Source organism: Alosa pseudoharengus, unplaced genomic scaffold (genome assembly GCF_046254945.1).
Source record: "Alosa pseudoharengus isolate Yale_2024_CS ecotype anadromous, Long Island Sound unplaced genomic scaffold, YU_APseudo_1.1 YU_APseudo_1.1_scf_1, whole genome shotgun sequence".
In the NCBI taxonomy this organism is placed as follows: domain Eukaryota; kingdom Metazoa; phylum Chordata; class Actinopteri; order Clupeiformes; family Clupeidae; genus Alosa; species Alosa pseudoharengus.
Window position 1 is genome coordinate 25,815,720 of NW_027468564.1, and position 15,603 is coordinate 25,831,322.

Below are 15,603 nucleotides of genomic sequence, written 5' to 3' on the forward strand. Positions count from 1 at the left end.
AGCTTTACATTCTGCTATGTTGCAAGTATTTTTCTTATTTTGCACAGACAATGTTAACATTTGGAAAGCCTTGTTGCATTCAAGAATGCATCCAGTGGGGCATCACAATAACATTAAGCATGTTGTGTTAATTCCACAACAGGAGATATGTGATGTTACCTAAATTAGTTTTGAGGAAAAATAACCCATATATCGACATCGGTATCGGCTGATATCGGAATCGAAATTTGAGAGTTGGACAATATCGGCATATCGGATATCGGCAAAAAAGCCAATATCGGACATCCCTAATAGACAATGAGCAAAAGAAGATAAATCTTACAATCCAGAATACAGGTCAGCACACAGGTAATCCAATTCATTAATATTAATTCAGTAACATAAATAAAAACAATAAATAAAATATAAATAAAGGTATAACACTCTCACTAAAGTGACATAATGGCAAAACAAACCTGACTGAAAACAGACACAACAAGCACCATTCATCGGTTAATCAGAAATGTGTAACACAGACTAAAAGAATCAAATCAACACAAAAGCAATTGCTCTCATTTAAGCCAGTGGTTCTCAAATGGACACAAAAGCAATTGCTCTCATTTAAGCCAGCGGTTCTCTTATGGACACAAAAGCATTGCTCTCATTTAAGCCAGTGGTTCTCTTATGGACACAAAAGCATTGCTCTCTCATTTAAGCCAGCGGTTCTCTTATGGACACAAAAGCATTACTCTCATTTAAGCCAGCGGTTCTCAAATGGGGTGACTTCAAAAAGGGTTGCAGTCATGAACCTCTCACTGGCAAGGAAATAAAAAACTCAACCTCTTGCTCACATAGTTGGACCAACAAATCATGGTTTGCAGACTCCCCTGCCTTCTGTCTGACCAACATAAACTAATGGACACTATTTGGAATCTCAACAAACGTTAGCAGATGTCCACAAGTGCAGAAGACAATTCAGAAATCTTAAAAACATACTACTTGTGTGTCGATAATAATTTGTGTTTTGAATTTTCCAGCCCTTCACCAGTGGTAAAATAAGCCTTTTAAAACTCGCAAAGGTTTGTAAACGCCTGATGTAATGTTTTTTCCTCATACAATAATTGTGGCAATACAGGTCTTTCTACAGAATTGCAATTCAAACAGGTAAAGAACTTCTAAAGTGCACCATTAAAATTGACGCTCACAAAATACCATGTGGTGTTAGTACAACTTAAACAAAATACCCAAAAAAGACAGCTAAGCTAAATGAGTCATCATAATCACACACACACACACACACACACACACACAGATACTGGCAGGAAGAATTGACTTTGCCTAGTTATTAAACTAACTTTAGTTAGACTTAAGACTTTGCACGTTGCTCATCTTTGCCGATCATTGCCGATCAACACTCTGGCTTCTTCTAATGAACTGCACTTCAAGTTGGTAAAGAACTTTTAAAGTTCGTCATTACGACTGAAGCTCGTAAAAATCAAACGAAAACTACGCTACAGCACTCGCCGCCTCACTCACACGCATAGATACGCTGGCGGGCAACTGCTAAAGATATTTTAAAGTGCGTCATTACGACTGAAGCTCGTAAAAATCAAACGAAAGCTACGCTACAGCACTCGCCGCCTCGCTCACACACAAAGATACGCTGGCGGGCAGGATCTTCAGCGGCTGTTTACACTGCGTGTAGAAGTACGGGTACACCCTCTCGGTGAAGGTGTGTGTGTAGGTGTGTAGGTGTGTGTTGCCGTCGGCGTTGGTGAAGGTCACCTGGCCCCCAGGCCAGTCCAGCTCCACCCTGATCCTCTGCAGCTTGTGGTCAGTGTGCAGCGGGATGCTCACGTCCGTGGACACCAGGGCGCTGTACCTGCACGGCGTGGAGGAGGAAGAGGAGGAGGAGGAGGAGGAGAGGAAGAGGAGGAGAGGAGGAGGAGGAGAGGAGGAGGAGGAGAGGAGGAGGAGGATGATGAGGAGGAGAGGAGGAGGAGGAGGAGGAGGAGGAGAAGGAGGAGGATGATGAGGAGGAGAGGAGGAGGAGGAAGAGGAGGAGAGGAAGAGGAGGAGAGGAGGAGGAGGAAGAGGAGGAGAGGAAGAGGAGGAGAGGAGGAGGAGGAGAGGAGGAGAGGAGGAGGAGGAGGAGGAGAAGGAGGAGGAGGAATAGTAGCACTGTGAACTGGGAAGGGCTGGCTCTGGGTCATATAGTGGGTTTATATACATGGACCCAATGGAAATCCTCAAGGGTTTCTGTATTGGTGTGGTGTGTGCGGTCAAGGTGGTGGATCACACACACACACACACACACACACACAAACACACACACACACACAATGGCACAATACACACACACATACATACAAAAATATCTAGGACTAATTTTATTCATTTAAGTTTTGGATGTGGGCACATAAACAAAGAGATTAAATAATAATTTCACACACACACACCCACACACCCACACACACACACATACACACACACATACACAAATGTATACACACACAATTAACAATACAAATATGTAGGCCTAATTTTATTCTCAGTTGTGGGCATATGAAGAAACAGACAATAATGATAACAAACACACACACACACACACACACACACACACACACACACACACATACACACACACACACACACACACACACACACACACACAGATGCGTTCTAGGCTACCTGCCGTCTCTGTGGTGGATCACCCAGAACCCTTCATCCGGCACCGTCTTACACTTCCCCTTCCTCTCACAAGACTCCTCGGCCACGCCCACAATCCAGATCTCGGCCCCGCCCACCTCCACCTCCCATCCTCGCCGGCCCGAGCAGAACCCCTCGGAGCCCAGCACTTCTTCGTACTCGTAGAACCGCTCGGGGTTCTCAGGCACGTCGGCGCGGGTTCCGCTGTCCCAGACGCGGCTCAGGTCCTCCGACAGGTGGAGGAACCGGTGGGCCGTGTTCGGGTCCAGAACCACGGGATCTGCAGAGGGACCGGACAGGATTGCACAGGACAGTCAGACAGTAAGCACATCAACAGTAATCATAATAGAGATAGTAATTCATTGAAGTAATAGCAGTGATGACTGATGTGACTGTTCCAGAGACTTTCTAAAGTGCAATGTGGTCATTGGACGTCTGGAAGGTGCTACACAAATGTTTTCTTTTGGAAGAAAAAAAAAGTTCTCAGACATATTGATGTTTTAAACATGTGTGACATATTTCTTTGTGTGTGTGTGTGTGTATGTGTGTGTGTCACACAGGTATGCTATTATTTGTGTACTATTCTGTACTCCAATTGTGATAATAAAGGGTAATGTGGTTAAAGACCTCTAGAGGGCGCACTAGACAATAAAATGGTATTGTCACTGATATTCAGCAATGAAAGAAATACAGCTTAAAAACAAGTTTTCATACATATTGATGTTTTAAACATGTGTGACATATTTCTTTGTGTGTGTGTATATGTATGTGTGAGTTATATATATATATAAGTATATATATACTCTTTTGATCCCGTGAGGGAAATTTGGTCTCTGCATTTTATCCCAATCCGTGAATTAGTGAAACCCAAACAGCACATAATGAACACACAGTGAGGTGAAGCACACACTAATCCCGGCGCAGTGAGCTGCCTGCATCAACAGCGGCGCTCGGGGAGCAGTGAGGGGTTAGGTGCCTTGCTCAAGGGCACTTCAGCCGTGCCTACTGGTCGGGGTTCGAACCGGCAACCCTCCGGTTACAAGTCCGAAGTGTTTGTGTGTGTATGTGTGTTTGTGTGTGTGTCACACAGGTCTGATATTATTTGTGTACTGTTCTGTACTCCAATTGTGTGATAATAAAGGGTAATGTGGTTAAAGACCTCTAGAGGGCGCACTAGACATTAAAATGGTATTGTCACTGATATTCAGCAATGAAGGAAATACAGCTTACATAAGAATAAAGGTTCTTGAATCTTGGTGTATGTTTGACGGATTGTGATAGATAATGTATCTATAAAAGGGTATACACACACACACACACATAGCATCATGGATGCACACATGTGAACTAACAGTATGGAGCGATCCTCCTCATCCTCTCCCAGACCCTGAATCGGACATTCCCCATGTGTTTGGACACGTCAATCAGGGCTCCTGCATCCAGCGTGTAATCTAAAACACTGGCCCTGACTCTGGAATGGACACACACACACACACACACACACACACACACACACACACACACACACACATGCACAGGAATACACACACAAATATGATCATAAATGAAAGCACATGCACTGTATGCATGAAACACATGTTTTTCTCTCTCCCGCTCTCACATGCAATATTCAACCAAATGATCTGGAAACCAAAGGATAGGAAACCACTGACAACATACCTTTGCTCCATGCCCTTGTAAGTCTGTAACACACAAAGGTAACAAGGGTGGCTGCATTGCATTGGGTAAGAATGCTAGAATCTTCTTTCCTTACACTAATAACCAAAGCTACTCAAACAAATTACATGTAAAGACCATAATTATTTATATTGTATGTGTATGAACATTACCATCTCACTAATGACCAGAAATGATTAGACAGTTATTCTCTTTTTACATGTATTGAATTTACCGTAACAAACAGAACTGCCAAAAAAATAACAAGTAAAAAGACTTCCTCTTCCCCCCTGACCACATTATGAATCCGCCCCTCTTCCTCACCTGTAGGAAGGTGACATCATCAGCGCCCATCTCCAGCTCGACGAGTTCGGCTCTCCTCTCCAGGGTCGCCGCGGCTTCATCCATCTCTCCGATTTTCTCCATCAGCCTCCATCTCTTCCGCTCCTCCTCCTCCCTCAGGGCTGCTACCCGCATCTCCTCCTCTCTCCTCAGGAACTGGTGGAGCTTCTCAAACTCCTCCTTTATCTGCATCTCCGTCTGTGCTGCCTGGGTCTGACACAAGAGGAGAAGTGTGGAAATGTAGTAGAATAGAGCTCACAGGTCACAATAGGAAGTAGTAGCAGTAGTGTACTGTACAGTTCACATTTCAACATTATTCTAACACCGTAGCTCTGTAGTTTAAAAGTTTAAATGTTAAAATGCTTAAATGTTAATAGCTTAAATGTTATTCTATTGCTGTAGTTGTAGCTCTGTAGTTTAAATCTAAAAATGCTTAAATGTTAATAGCCTAAACTGCTGTTCCATTGATGTAAGTCACTTTGGACAAATGCATTCGCAAAAATGTAAATGTTGCAAAAGGAACATCGCTCACATGGAGGTGAAACAGTAATGAAAAAGAAATGATTGTGACTGTTGGACCAGTTAGGCTACATTCAGACAGTATGTTCCAGATGAGTCAGTGGCATCTCCCTGAAACAGTACTGGAAAAAAATGACTGTGACTTTTGGACCACAGTGTTATAAATATATACGTAGAAATAGGGGAAAATGTATTGTAGCTGTGTCGCCGTGAACAAAGTTACACTTTTTTGAAGAGCACGTAGGGCTTGGAGGGAGTATAGGAGACACAGAGGGCTCTGCGTGGCTATGCCGTCGTGTCGACACAGGATCATACGCATACACACATAACATCACACCATGGCTTATCAAGGTAACTGAATGTAGGCTATTGGTTATAACATCACCATAGCTTATCAAGGTAACTGAATAGGCTATTGGTTATAACATCACCATGGCTTATCAAGGTAACTGAATAGGCTATTGGTTTTAACATCACCATGGCTTATCAAGGTAACTGAATAGGCTATTGGTTTTAACATCACCATGGCTTATCAAGGTAACTGAATGTAGGCTTTTGGTTATAACATCACCATGGCTTATCAAGGTAACTGAATAGGCTATTGGTTATAACATCACCATGGCTTATCAAGGTAACTGAATAGGCTATTGGTTATAACATCACACCATGGCTTATCAAGGTAACTGAATAGGCTATTGGTTATAACATCACCATGGCTTATCAAGGTAACTGAATAGGCTATTGGTTATAACATCACCATGGCTTATTGAGGTAACTGAATAGGCTATTGGTTTTAACATCACCATGGCTTATCAAGGTAACTGAATGCAGGCTATTGGTTATCTTGCCATTTTGGGGAACCAACCTTAACATGGCCAAGAGTTTCACCACAGAGGATCTTATCAATGTCCAGCTGATCTGCCAGAGTCCGCATTATGGATCTGATGGTGTCCTGTAAGACGAAACATCGCAAAATAAAACACCAAACCTACACCGTAACATGTGGTGAAATGATCAACACAGGAACACACCGTATGCAACCAAAATGCTACCAAACACACAAGGTTCTTCCAGCTCGATTTTCAAAAACAAGCCAAAAGTATGTTGTGTATGCTCCAGAAGTGTAACTCATACACCAGTTCCAGAAACTGATAATGATTTTTTTAGAAGACTCTAATTTTTTGAATGTATACGCTATAATGTCTTTTATTAAACTGATTTAAACGTTTTTAAACCCTCACCCTGCGCTGGTGCGCGGCCTTGCTGACGGAGCTGAAGGTGTGTGAGTGGTGCAGCTGAGACACACACTCCACACACACCAGCTGCTCGTCGTCCTGACAGTAGAGCTGCAGCCTCTGCGAGTGTTCGGGGCAAACACCCTGAGACCTGCTGCGTGGACCCTGGAGCTGATGCTCTCTATTCACCTGCAGCACTGTGATAATAAAAACAACAACAACAAACATAAACAACAACACACATCCTAAAAACACCTCATTTGTTTCTCACTGTGTGGGTCTCTCATTAAGTACCACAAGGACAAGCACAAGTTTGAAGTTTATGACACTCACCATAGTATGTCAACATCTACATATACGGAATCATTTACACACAATACACAAACACCAGTAGGTATACTCAAACATATGTATGCACACGTACAATATTAACACACTTATACAACACTTGCAGAACACTCTCATACAAACTTCTGACCATCTGTGAGGTTGTTTAGGTCATCTGTGGGCTCTCCGTCCTTCCTGAAGGCCTCACAGAGGTTCCTGAGGGCCAGGTTAGGGGCTACGAAGTCCCTGGAGTTCTGGCTCTGGTGTCTGCAGAGGGGGCAGCGCCGCTCCTCTCTCCCCCGCTCCCTACAGCTCTCCTCCAGGCAGGAGCGGCAGAAGCTGTGGCCGCAGGAGAGGAGCAGCGGGTCGCTGAAGAGCTCCCGACACACGGGGCACGACAGCTCATCCTCCAGCGACGCCATCACAACCTATGGAAAGGCACGTGAGTACAGATATTTGTGTGTGTTGGTACAGAAATACAGACTACTGGAGTGATATACTATTCTAGATGTTATGATCTATTATTGTTGCCATTTCACAGGATTTTTACTGTAATTTATATATTGTCACTGTATTTTTGACGGTGAAGTTCTGGCAAACACAGCTGCCAGTATTCTATCGTATTTTTTAGATATATCTTAAGTGCATATCATGGCAGTACAAACTACAGTTTTGTACTGTTTCTTGATTTAGGGTAATTAACTTTCTATAGTAACCAATAATATAATATTTTATATCTATATAATTTAATATATCATTTGGATTTTATGGTCTATTACTGCTGCCATGCACATTTTTTTCTGCAGTAATTTTTGCAAATATTTGTTCACAGTGCACACATTCACACACACAAACACACACACACACACACACACACACACACACACACACACACACACACCAAAAGAAGCAGGGCAGCCCCAGTCTAATGGACACTGTGTGTGCCTACACAGTAAAGTTATTCAGACGACGACATTACAAAACACAAAACAGTGAGTAGTAACGTGACATATGGTGGACAACAACATCCTGTTACTTAATACACATGAAAGCATGCACAAAACAATGCACGCCTCCACATGCAAGAAATGCAACTATGGTAACTATGGTGGAAAACGTTGCAACAAACAGATGCATAACTACTGTATGGTGGAAAAACAAACTCAGATGCTGCAAATACAGGTCTCCTTTTCCAATTAGTGCACTTAAGCACTAAACTTTTTCGTTTTTTTTTGTCAATCCACACACAGAGACAAAGACACACATGCACACGTGTACACACACACACACACACACACACACACACACACACACACACACACACACACACACACACACACACACACACACACACACAGTTGTCCCAACTTACACCTTCTATCCTTTCAAATCCAACAGGTCCATTGTGAATGAGTCTTCATATCCACAGATCTTAATCTGTTCAGAAATGTAATGTATTAACTTGACTTCATTTTCAGGCCATTTCAGCACAAGCAGCTGACAAAGTGTCTGTCTTCATTAGCAGGCACAGCTCAAAGTCCTTGGCCACCCGTACCACCCCAAAGGGGGAGACCTCCACAGCTTATCAGGGGCAGGCAGGGCAATGTGTCTGAGGAAGATAAGAGACTATTCAGCTCTGCCTGCACATACATTATGTGACTTGTTGTAACACAGTGGTACCACTGAGAATGCATTGTGATCCAATCATTCAAACCAGCGGTGATCTGTGATGAATTTGACAACATGAAGACCAATGTCTCCTGGTCAGAGCCGGACAGTAACGGAGTACATTTACTTGAGTACAGTACTTGAGTACAATTTTGAGGGATCTGTACTTTACTCGAGTATCATTTTTGGGGAGTACTCATGACTTTACTCAAGTACATTTGAGAGGCAAATATTGTACTCTTTACTCCACTACATTTCTATCCATAACTGTGAGTACCTGTTACTACTTCTAAAAAAAAGGAAAAAAGAAAAATCTCGGAAACCCTCAATTTGTTGTTTCCCTCTCAAACGTGATTGGATTGTGCAGGCGCCACTGATTGGGACAGCCTATCAGCAATCACCTTGAGCTTTCCGCCAAAGTCAACTCCATGGTCAGATTTAGATAAGAGACAAAACCATGGACGAAACAATGGATGAAGACGCAGCAGGTCCATCCCGGGAATGTGCCAACCTGTGGCCCCACCTCGCCAGACTATTTCAATTTTCAAGTTAATGATAGTTTTCGCTTCAAGTGTTTCAATTACAAAATAGTATTTTGTATTTGAAATACGTATTTGAAATACATGTATTAGAAATACTGCCCATCCCTGGCAACATGGTAAAAAGATGAAAATTACTTGATTTTACTTCCAATTCCTTTTAAATTCTCCAAGGTATTAACATTAACATTTTTCATAACTCCATGTAGGACGTTTCTGTACATAAATGTAAGCACTGTGGCAGTAGTAATGCAATATTTAGAAAATGTAGGCTACTCTTGATACTCAAGTACTTTTAAAAACAAGTACTTCAGTACTTTTACTTAAGTAGACATCTGACTGTTATACTTTTACTTGTACTTGAGTAACATTTAGCAAAGGGTATCTGTACTTTTACTCATGTAATGAAGCTGTGTACTCTGTCCGCCTCTGCTCCTGGTGCAGCTAGACAAGAATGAACGTAGGCAGTAACACAATCTTTTAAAGTATATTTTTTGGGCCTTTTGCCTTTATTTGTATAGGACAGTGAAGAGTGAGACAGGAAGTAAGTGGGAGAGAGAGATGGGAAGGGACCGGGATATGACAGCAGGTCGGATTCGAACTTGGGTCCCCGTGGGCACTGGGACCCGTACAGTTTATGGTATGAGCGCTGTAGCCTGTTGTGCCACAGCGCCCCCCAGTAACACAATCTTAACAACACCTGTCAGCTAGCCACCTTGAAGCTGCATGACAGACATAGGTGGAAATGCTGATATCCAACACGCATCTTCAACCCGACTGGGCCTTAAAGACCTTACAAAAGACCATCATCAGATTAATGAAAAAAACAAAAAACATTTATGGTACTTTTCATGAAGTAGAAAATTCCTGTTTTCCTTTCTTTAACATGTTCATTTTTAGTTTCACAAAAGTTACAGTGTTTTTTATTGAGTTATTGATTATAATGGATGAGGCATGCTAACTACATAAGATATATAAGGCTCAACAGATTCAACTTCTGTTACACAAAACGTGGACATAAATATACAATATAATGTATTACATCCATCCATCTCATTTACATACACAAATAGTCTCTGGTGACATATTTTGGACTCCACACCTTCACAGGACTGACCAACTGTCTTTCCATCTATCTATCAGTGGTGGGTAAAGTACTGAAAATCATACTCAAGTACGAGTACAATTACTTCCTTCCAAATATACTTGAGTAAAAGTAAATATTCCAATTGGACAAGCCTACTTGAGTAAAAGCAAAAAAGTACTTTGTTATTACAGTCTTTCTCGATCGTTTTGATGCCTGTGTCAACTCTGACATCACATTCTCAAAACAGTTAACACCCGTGTCTGAACAAACGCACCCTGGACAAAATGACACATTTTGCTTGCAAAAGGCTGTTACTCTCTCAAAACACTTAACACATGCAGCAAAAGCAAATCTTGCCTTCAAACAACACATCCTGTCGTCAAATCACTGTGTGATTTCAATCAATCATTACACATTGGACAACAAAATGCAAAATATAGTTCTCAAAATGAGCATTTTTGCTATGTCTGTTCCATTTCTTTCTCATTTTTCTGGTATCAGAAAAAATTGCAAAAAGACAAAATGTACTGAATAAAAAAATAATTTATTCATTCCTCTCAAGATGTAACTGTAAGACCTACAGTAAACACCTAGACAAGACAAATTTCATTGAACTACAACCTACAGTCAGAGATGTAGAGTAGAACAGTGTTTTTCAACCACTGTGCCGGGGCACACTAGTGTGCCGTGAGAGATCATCAGGTGTGCCGCAGAAAATTACCCAAATGTCACTCACTGGTCCAGAAAAGCAACTGTTGCATCAAAGAATTTATAACCACATGCTCTCATTGATTGTATGATTGCACTATTCGTGGTATGCAGGCATTGTACAACGGGGGCCCCATATCCAGTATCAGAATCATCACATATCCAGTTCATAACAACAATTAAATTAGATATAGTCACCTACAAATGAAACAGAGGGCGCTTGTTTTATTGAGCAGGTCTTGCGTAGATAATACAGTAATAAGGCCATATCTGTGTGTTATTTGAAATGTCACTGTTTCTTGAGTAATTTCAACTTGACAGTGTTTCAACTTTGGTTTTGAAGTCAACTCAATAATATGTGGGCTGAACTTAACATTTTAAGTTATGGTCCTACAGCAGTTAGGGATTATGGGTAAGTGTTACTTTGTTGTTTATAATGTTTATTTATTACTCATTACTCTTATGTGACTTTTTGGGATGTGTATGACATAGAACAACTGATGAGCAAAATGACTGTGTAAGGTTACCATTGGACATTTTAGAGACAAGGAAACAAGGAGCCAAAACACATGGCATGACAAATCAGCACATTGTATAACTAAACAAATGTCCGTAGGAAGCCAGGAAAAAATCAATCATCTATGAAAACTATGTTTGATACCTTAATTCATTGGTTCCCAAAGACTGGGTCGCGACCCACAGGTGGGTCGTAGGAGATTTTATTTGGGTCGCCAGCATAGCATAGTGACAATTTATGTTGTGTAATACCCCTAGCTTATACCTTATATAGCTTAGGAAAGCTAACAGCTTTCTATTAGGATCTAGTTTGTTAACTACCACAGTCACGAGTTGGGTCGCGATAGTCTGTCATTTTTAAAGTGGGTCCCCAGAAAAAAAGTTTGGGAAACACTGCCTTAATTGATATAGTTTGAGTCCAAATACCAACACAATATTTTGAGTTGAAGATAAGTTGAAGATAATTAAAAATGTAGAATAATCCTTGAAAATTTCAAGAATCTAGCATGAATTGTTCGAACGTAATGACCAAAGGTACTTAGCCATTTTCAAAACAGCATTTTTTCATATTCAGATTTTAAGCTTCCATATCTCAGAGAATAAAGTAGATAAAAACTTAAAATTGTGCACAGTAGTTGTATAATAACATTATTGACCTAAAGCATGAAAGCACGAATAGCCAAACCTGAGCATCGCCATTGGCTATTCAACAGGAAATGCCAGAACAGTCTCAAAAGTATTCATATACTTGCAGAAAATGTACTTGTGCGAGCGGCAGAGACTTGTAATGGCAGAATAATTTCGTAATTGAAAGACAGCAACTGTGGAAGGTTTAATACCTGTAGAATATATTTGTAAGTGAAGGATATATATGAGTAACACTTAAAATCGTTCGTGTTATTTTTTTGCTAAATCACAAATCATTTTTACAGTTACAAATCCTGATACATAGACACACAATACATATGAGACGCTTCTTATCCCTAAGGTGGTGCAAAAGTCTGTGCACCTGCAGAAAAGATTTGTAACTGTAGGACAACTTTTTGTACGTAGAATAATGATTTGGAATTGTAGAATATATTTGTAATGGTAAAATATTTTTAACTGTAGGATGGTTTGTAGCTGTAAACGCAATCCGTACCCGTAGAATAGATTTGTAAGTGTAGGGCCTATTTGTGATATTGACAATTACTTGTACAGATCATTTTTACAGTTACAAATAATTTCTACAGTTTCAAAACGTGATACACACGTACAAAACAAAACAAAGACCCCGTTTACACGAAGGGAAAACGCAGATATTCCCCTGCGGTTTGGCCTCTCGTTTACACCAAAACCCCGTTTTTATCACAGAAAACGATTATTTCTAAAACCTCCGGCCAAAGTGGAGATTTCTGATAACGCCGGTTATGTGCTGCCGTGTCAACAGGGATAAACGGCGTTTTAGCTTCTTAAACGTCACATTATGCGCCAGAAAATCCTTAACGTCATGTGAGCGCCTGATGTTTACAGTTTCTTTGGCTACTGATCAGGATTATCATGGATGCTGTTAAGGTAGGCTACTACTAATTTTTACTTTTGTGCAAACGCTTCTGGCCTGTTTGCATTTGCAACAACTGCTCTACATGGAGGAGCAGAGGCGAAGGATCGCACGGAGGTCAGCATTTTTACTGCTCGTGTTAGTCGTTGGTGTCGATTCTGAGGATTTTGATTGGCCAGTATGGCTTTATTCCTTTCCCTACACTGCCACCCATAGGTTTGGCATAGTTATTATGGCGCTCGACAGCGTATTTATGCGGGTTGATGTAAATGACAAGTTTTTTTAAAACAATGTTGTGTGCACAATGTTATTATTGAAAACGGAGGGGGGAAATATTAGCTTCTCTAAATACCCGGCTATGTGTAAATATGGCTTAATATTCTTCCATAAAGGCTCACTTAATGAAACTGAAACCCAATTATATTGACCACCTTCTTACCTCAGAGGGTGAAGCACAGTTGACTGAAATTACAGTTAATGCAATTAAAATAGCATGATTATGCACCTGTGAAAACATACACAGTGATACAATAATTTTGACCAAAAAGTGTCAGCATTTTACCATTTTAGAAGTAATATATTAATTATCTGTGTGTTTAGATAAAGAAACACTAAAATGTCCACTCAAACTCAAATGTTTGACAGTCCATGAGACACAGATATAAACAACTGTTTTATCCTTCTACAGACTGAATTTATTGAATGTGTAAAACCCCCAAACATTTTAGATGGTTTTTAGATGGTTTAATTTTTGACCGTTTTGAAAGAAAGCGCACACCCAAATTGTGAAATTACCCAAATATAGTGCAGCGTAGACAGTGGTATGCAGTTGGTTCACAGAGGGTGGTTTAGAGTAATATAAATTAGATATAAATATGTGCAGTGTATTAGCAGTTAGTTTATAAGAGCAGAATAAATATGGCTATGTTATATGAACAATGTATGAACAACATGTAGAGATATGTGCAATGTAGTAGCAGTAACAATATAATAGTAGTAAGAATAATATAGATATATGCAGTATATTAACAGAATATATTAAAAGAAAAACAGAATACAAGAATAAATATGGATATTCAGTATGAACCATATAGACAGATATGTACAGTATGTACAGATATGTGCAGTGTTGTAACAGTACCATTGTAGAGCAGAAGCAGTAACATTATAAGAGTATTAAGAATAAGTGTATGTGCAGGACAGATAGTATGAAGAGCAGTAGAATAAGGCTATGTATAAGTGTAATTACAGTACAGGAGGGACAAGGAGGGAAATATGACCCAAAACAAAATCTGCAAGAGAAAATGGTGACTAGAGTACATTAATGTTAAATCAATTTGTAAGGTACAATGGAAACATGTTGTTAAGCACTTTCAAATTTCTGAAAACTAAAGCGTGTTTACTTAAGATACAATGTGCAATAAAAAAATAATACAAATAGACACATAAGACAGCATAAGAGGCTAACATATACACAATATAAATCTTTACACAGTATTTTATATAAGGACATCAGATTATAAGAATGTCTTCATGCACAATGCCATGTCTCATTTGGTCACTTGGGGGTCCACAGTCACTTACTCACACCAGATGTCCATTTGTGTTGGTTTTACCTCGCATTGTTTTGTTGATGGTTTGCTTTGATGTTTTCTTTTCCTTTTTTGTCATTATTTCCCTTTCAAGTCTTTTTGAGCCTGCTTACATCCCAAATGATTTCCTCTACTGTCCTGAAGCATTTCAGAAACATTTTCCAATAATTTGGTAACCTCATGATGGTTCTCACTGATGTTATTGAACACATGATATCTGTTGTCACATTTATTAATTATTTCATCCAAATCACTGTTGGAATGAATGTATCTATCTACTGATTTCCCCCCCAGCTGATCAGCATGAGTGAACAGTACAATTGTATGGAGTAAAGCCTTCTCTCCTAAGTTCTCTTTGATCCATTCAATGGCCTTTATCTCTTTGTCTGTGATTCTCACATCCAGTCTGATCACAAGTAGGAAGGCATGGCGTTCAGGCACAGACAAGTCAGGATACTGTTTCAGTTCTTTCCACAGTTCTCTGTCAAACATATCTGGTGTGTCAATTACACTGACATTTGAACCTTTACGTGTTGATATCTGGCATTCTCTCGTTACAGATTCAGGAGCACACATTGATAAAAAGGCATTTTCCCCTAAAATCCTGTTTCCACTTCTGCTCTTTCCCGATCCAGTTTTCCCCAGAAGTACAATCCTCAGCTGTATACCTTAAATACAAATGATATTGTTCAGTAGTGCAGTTAAGGCTTCTAAGCATTTTGCCCCTGCCACAAGCAACACATTTAGAGAGAATAGTAACAGGCTATGAGGATGTCATGAAATGTATTATTTTTAGCCAAACTACACAATATTTAATGTGCTTAACTTGTAATGGCTATTTTCAATGTCTACAATTAAAATAGAAGCAATTTGGTAACGCTTTAGAATAGCATGTGCTTATTAGGTATTAACAGTGCATTATAAGCAGTTGACAATACATTACTAACAGTTAGTTAACTGTTGTCATCCTTTAATAACATTAACTAACTGGTAACATACAGCTTTCAGGTATTAATAAGCAGCCTTTTAAGTTACTTACAAGCATATTTGTTAACTGTTAAGTGTTAACAAGCAGCTTGTTAATGCTTGTTATCCCCCGGAGTAACTATAACAATAATAGGATGACAGTTGAGCCTGGAAGCATATTATAAAAAATCTTATATTT

General features: G+C 40.0%; 1 protein-coding gene across 1 annotated transcript in view; it reads right to left on the bottom strand.

The window, feature by feature from the left end:
- Nucleotides 1–8,330, bottom strand: part of LOC143124047 (nuclear factor 7, brain-like) — an 8,591-nt gene extending 261 nt beyond the window's left edge. Inside the window, exons 1-9 of the mRNA XM_076285314.1 lie at nt 8,161–8,330; nt 6,940–7,216; nt 6,468–6,658; nt 6,092–6,178; nt 4,690–4,920; nt 4,369–4,391; nt 4,041–4,159; nt 2,671–2,968; nt 1–1,861 (exon numbers count right to left, since the gene is read on the bottom strand). The exon at nt 1–1,861 is cut by the window's left edge and continues 261 nt beyond it. Of these exons, the coding sequence (XP_076141429.1) occupies nt 1,600–1,861; nt 2,671–2,968; nt 4,041–4,159; nt 4,369–4,391; nt 4,690–4,920; nt 6,092–6,178; nt 6,468–6,658; nt 6,940–7,210 (1,482 nt within the window). The 5' untranslated portion in view covers nt 7,211–7,216; nt 8,161–8,330 and the 3' untranslated portion in view covers nt 1–1,599. The remainder of the gene's footprint in view (nt 1,862–2,670; nt 2,969–4,040; nt 4,160–4,368; nt 4,392–4,689; nt 4,921–6,091; nt 6,179–6,467; nt 6,659–6,939; nt 7,217–8,160) is intronic.
- Nucleotides 8,331–15,603: the final 7,273 nt, after the last annotated feature.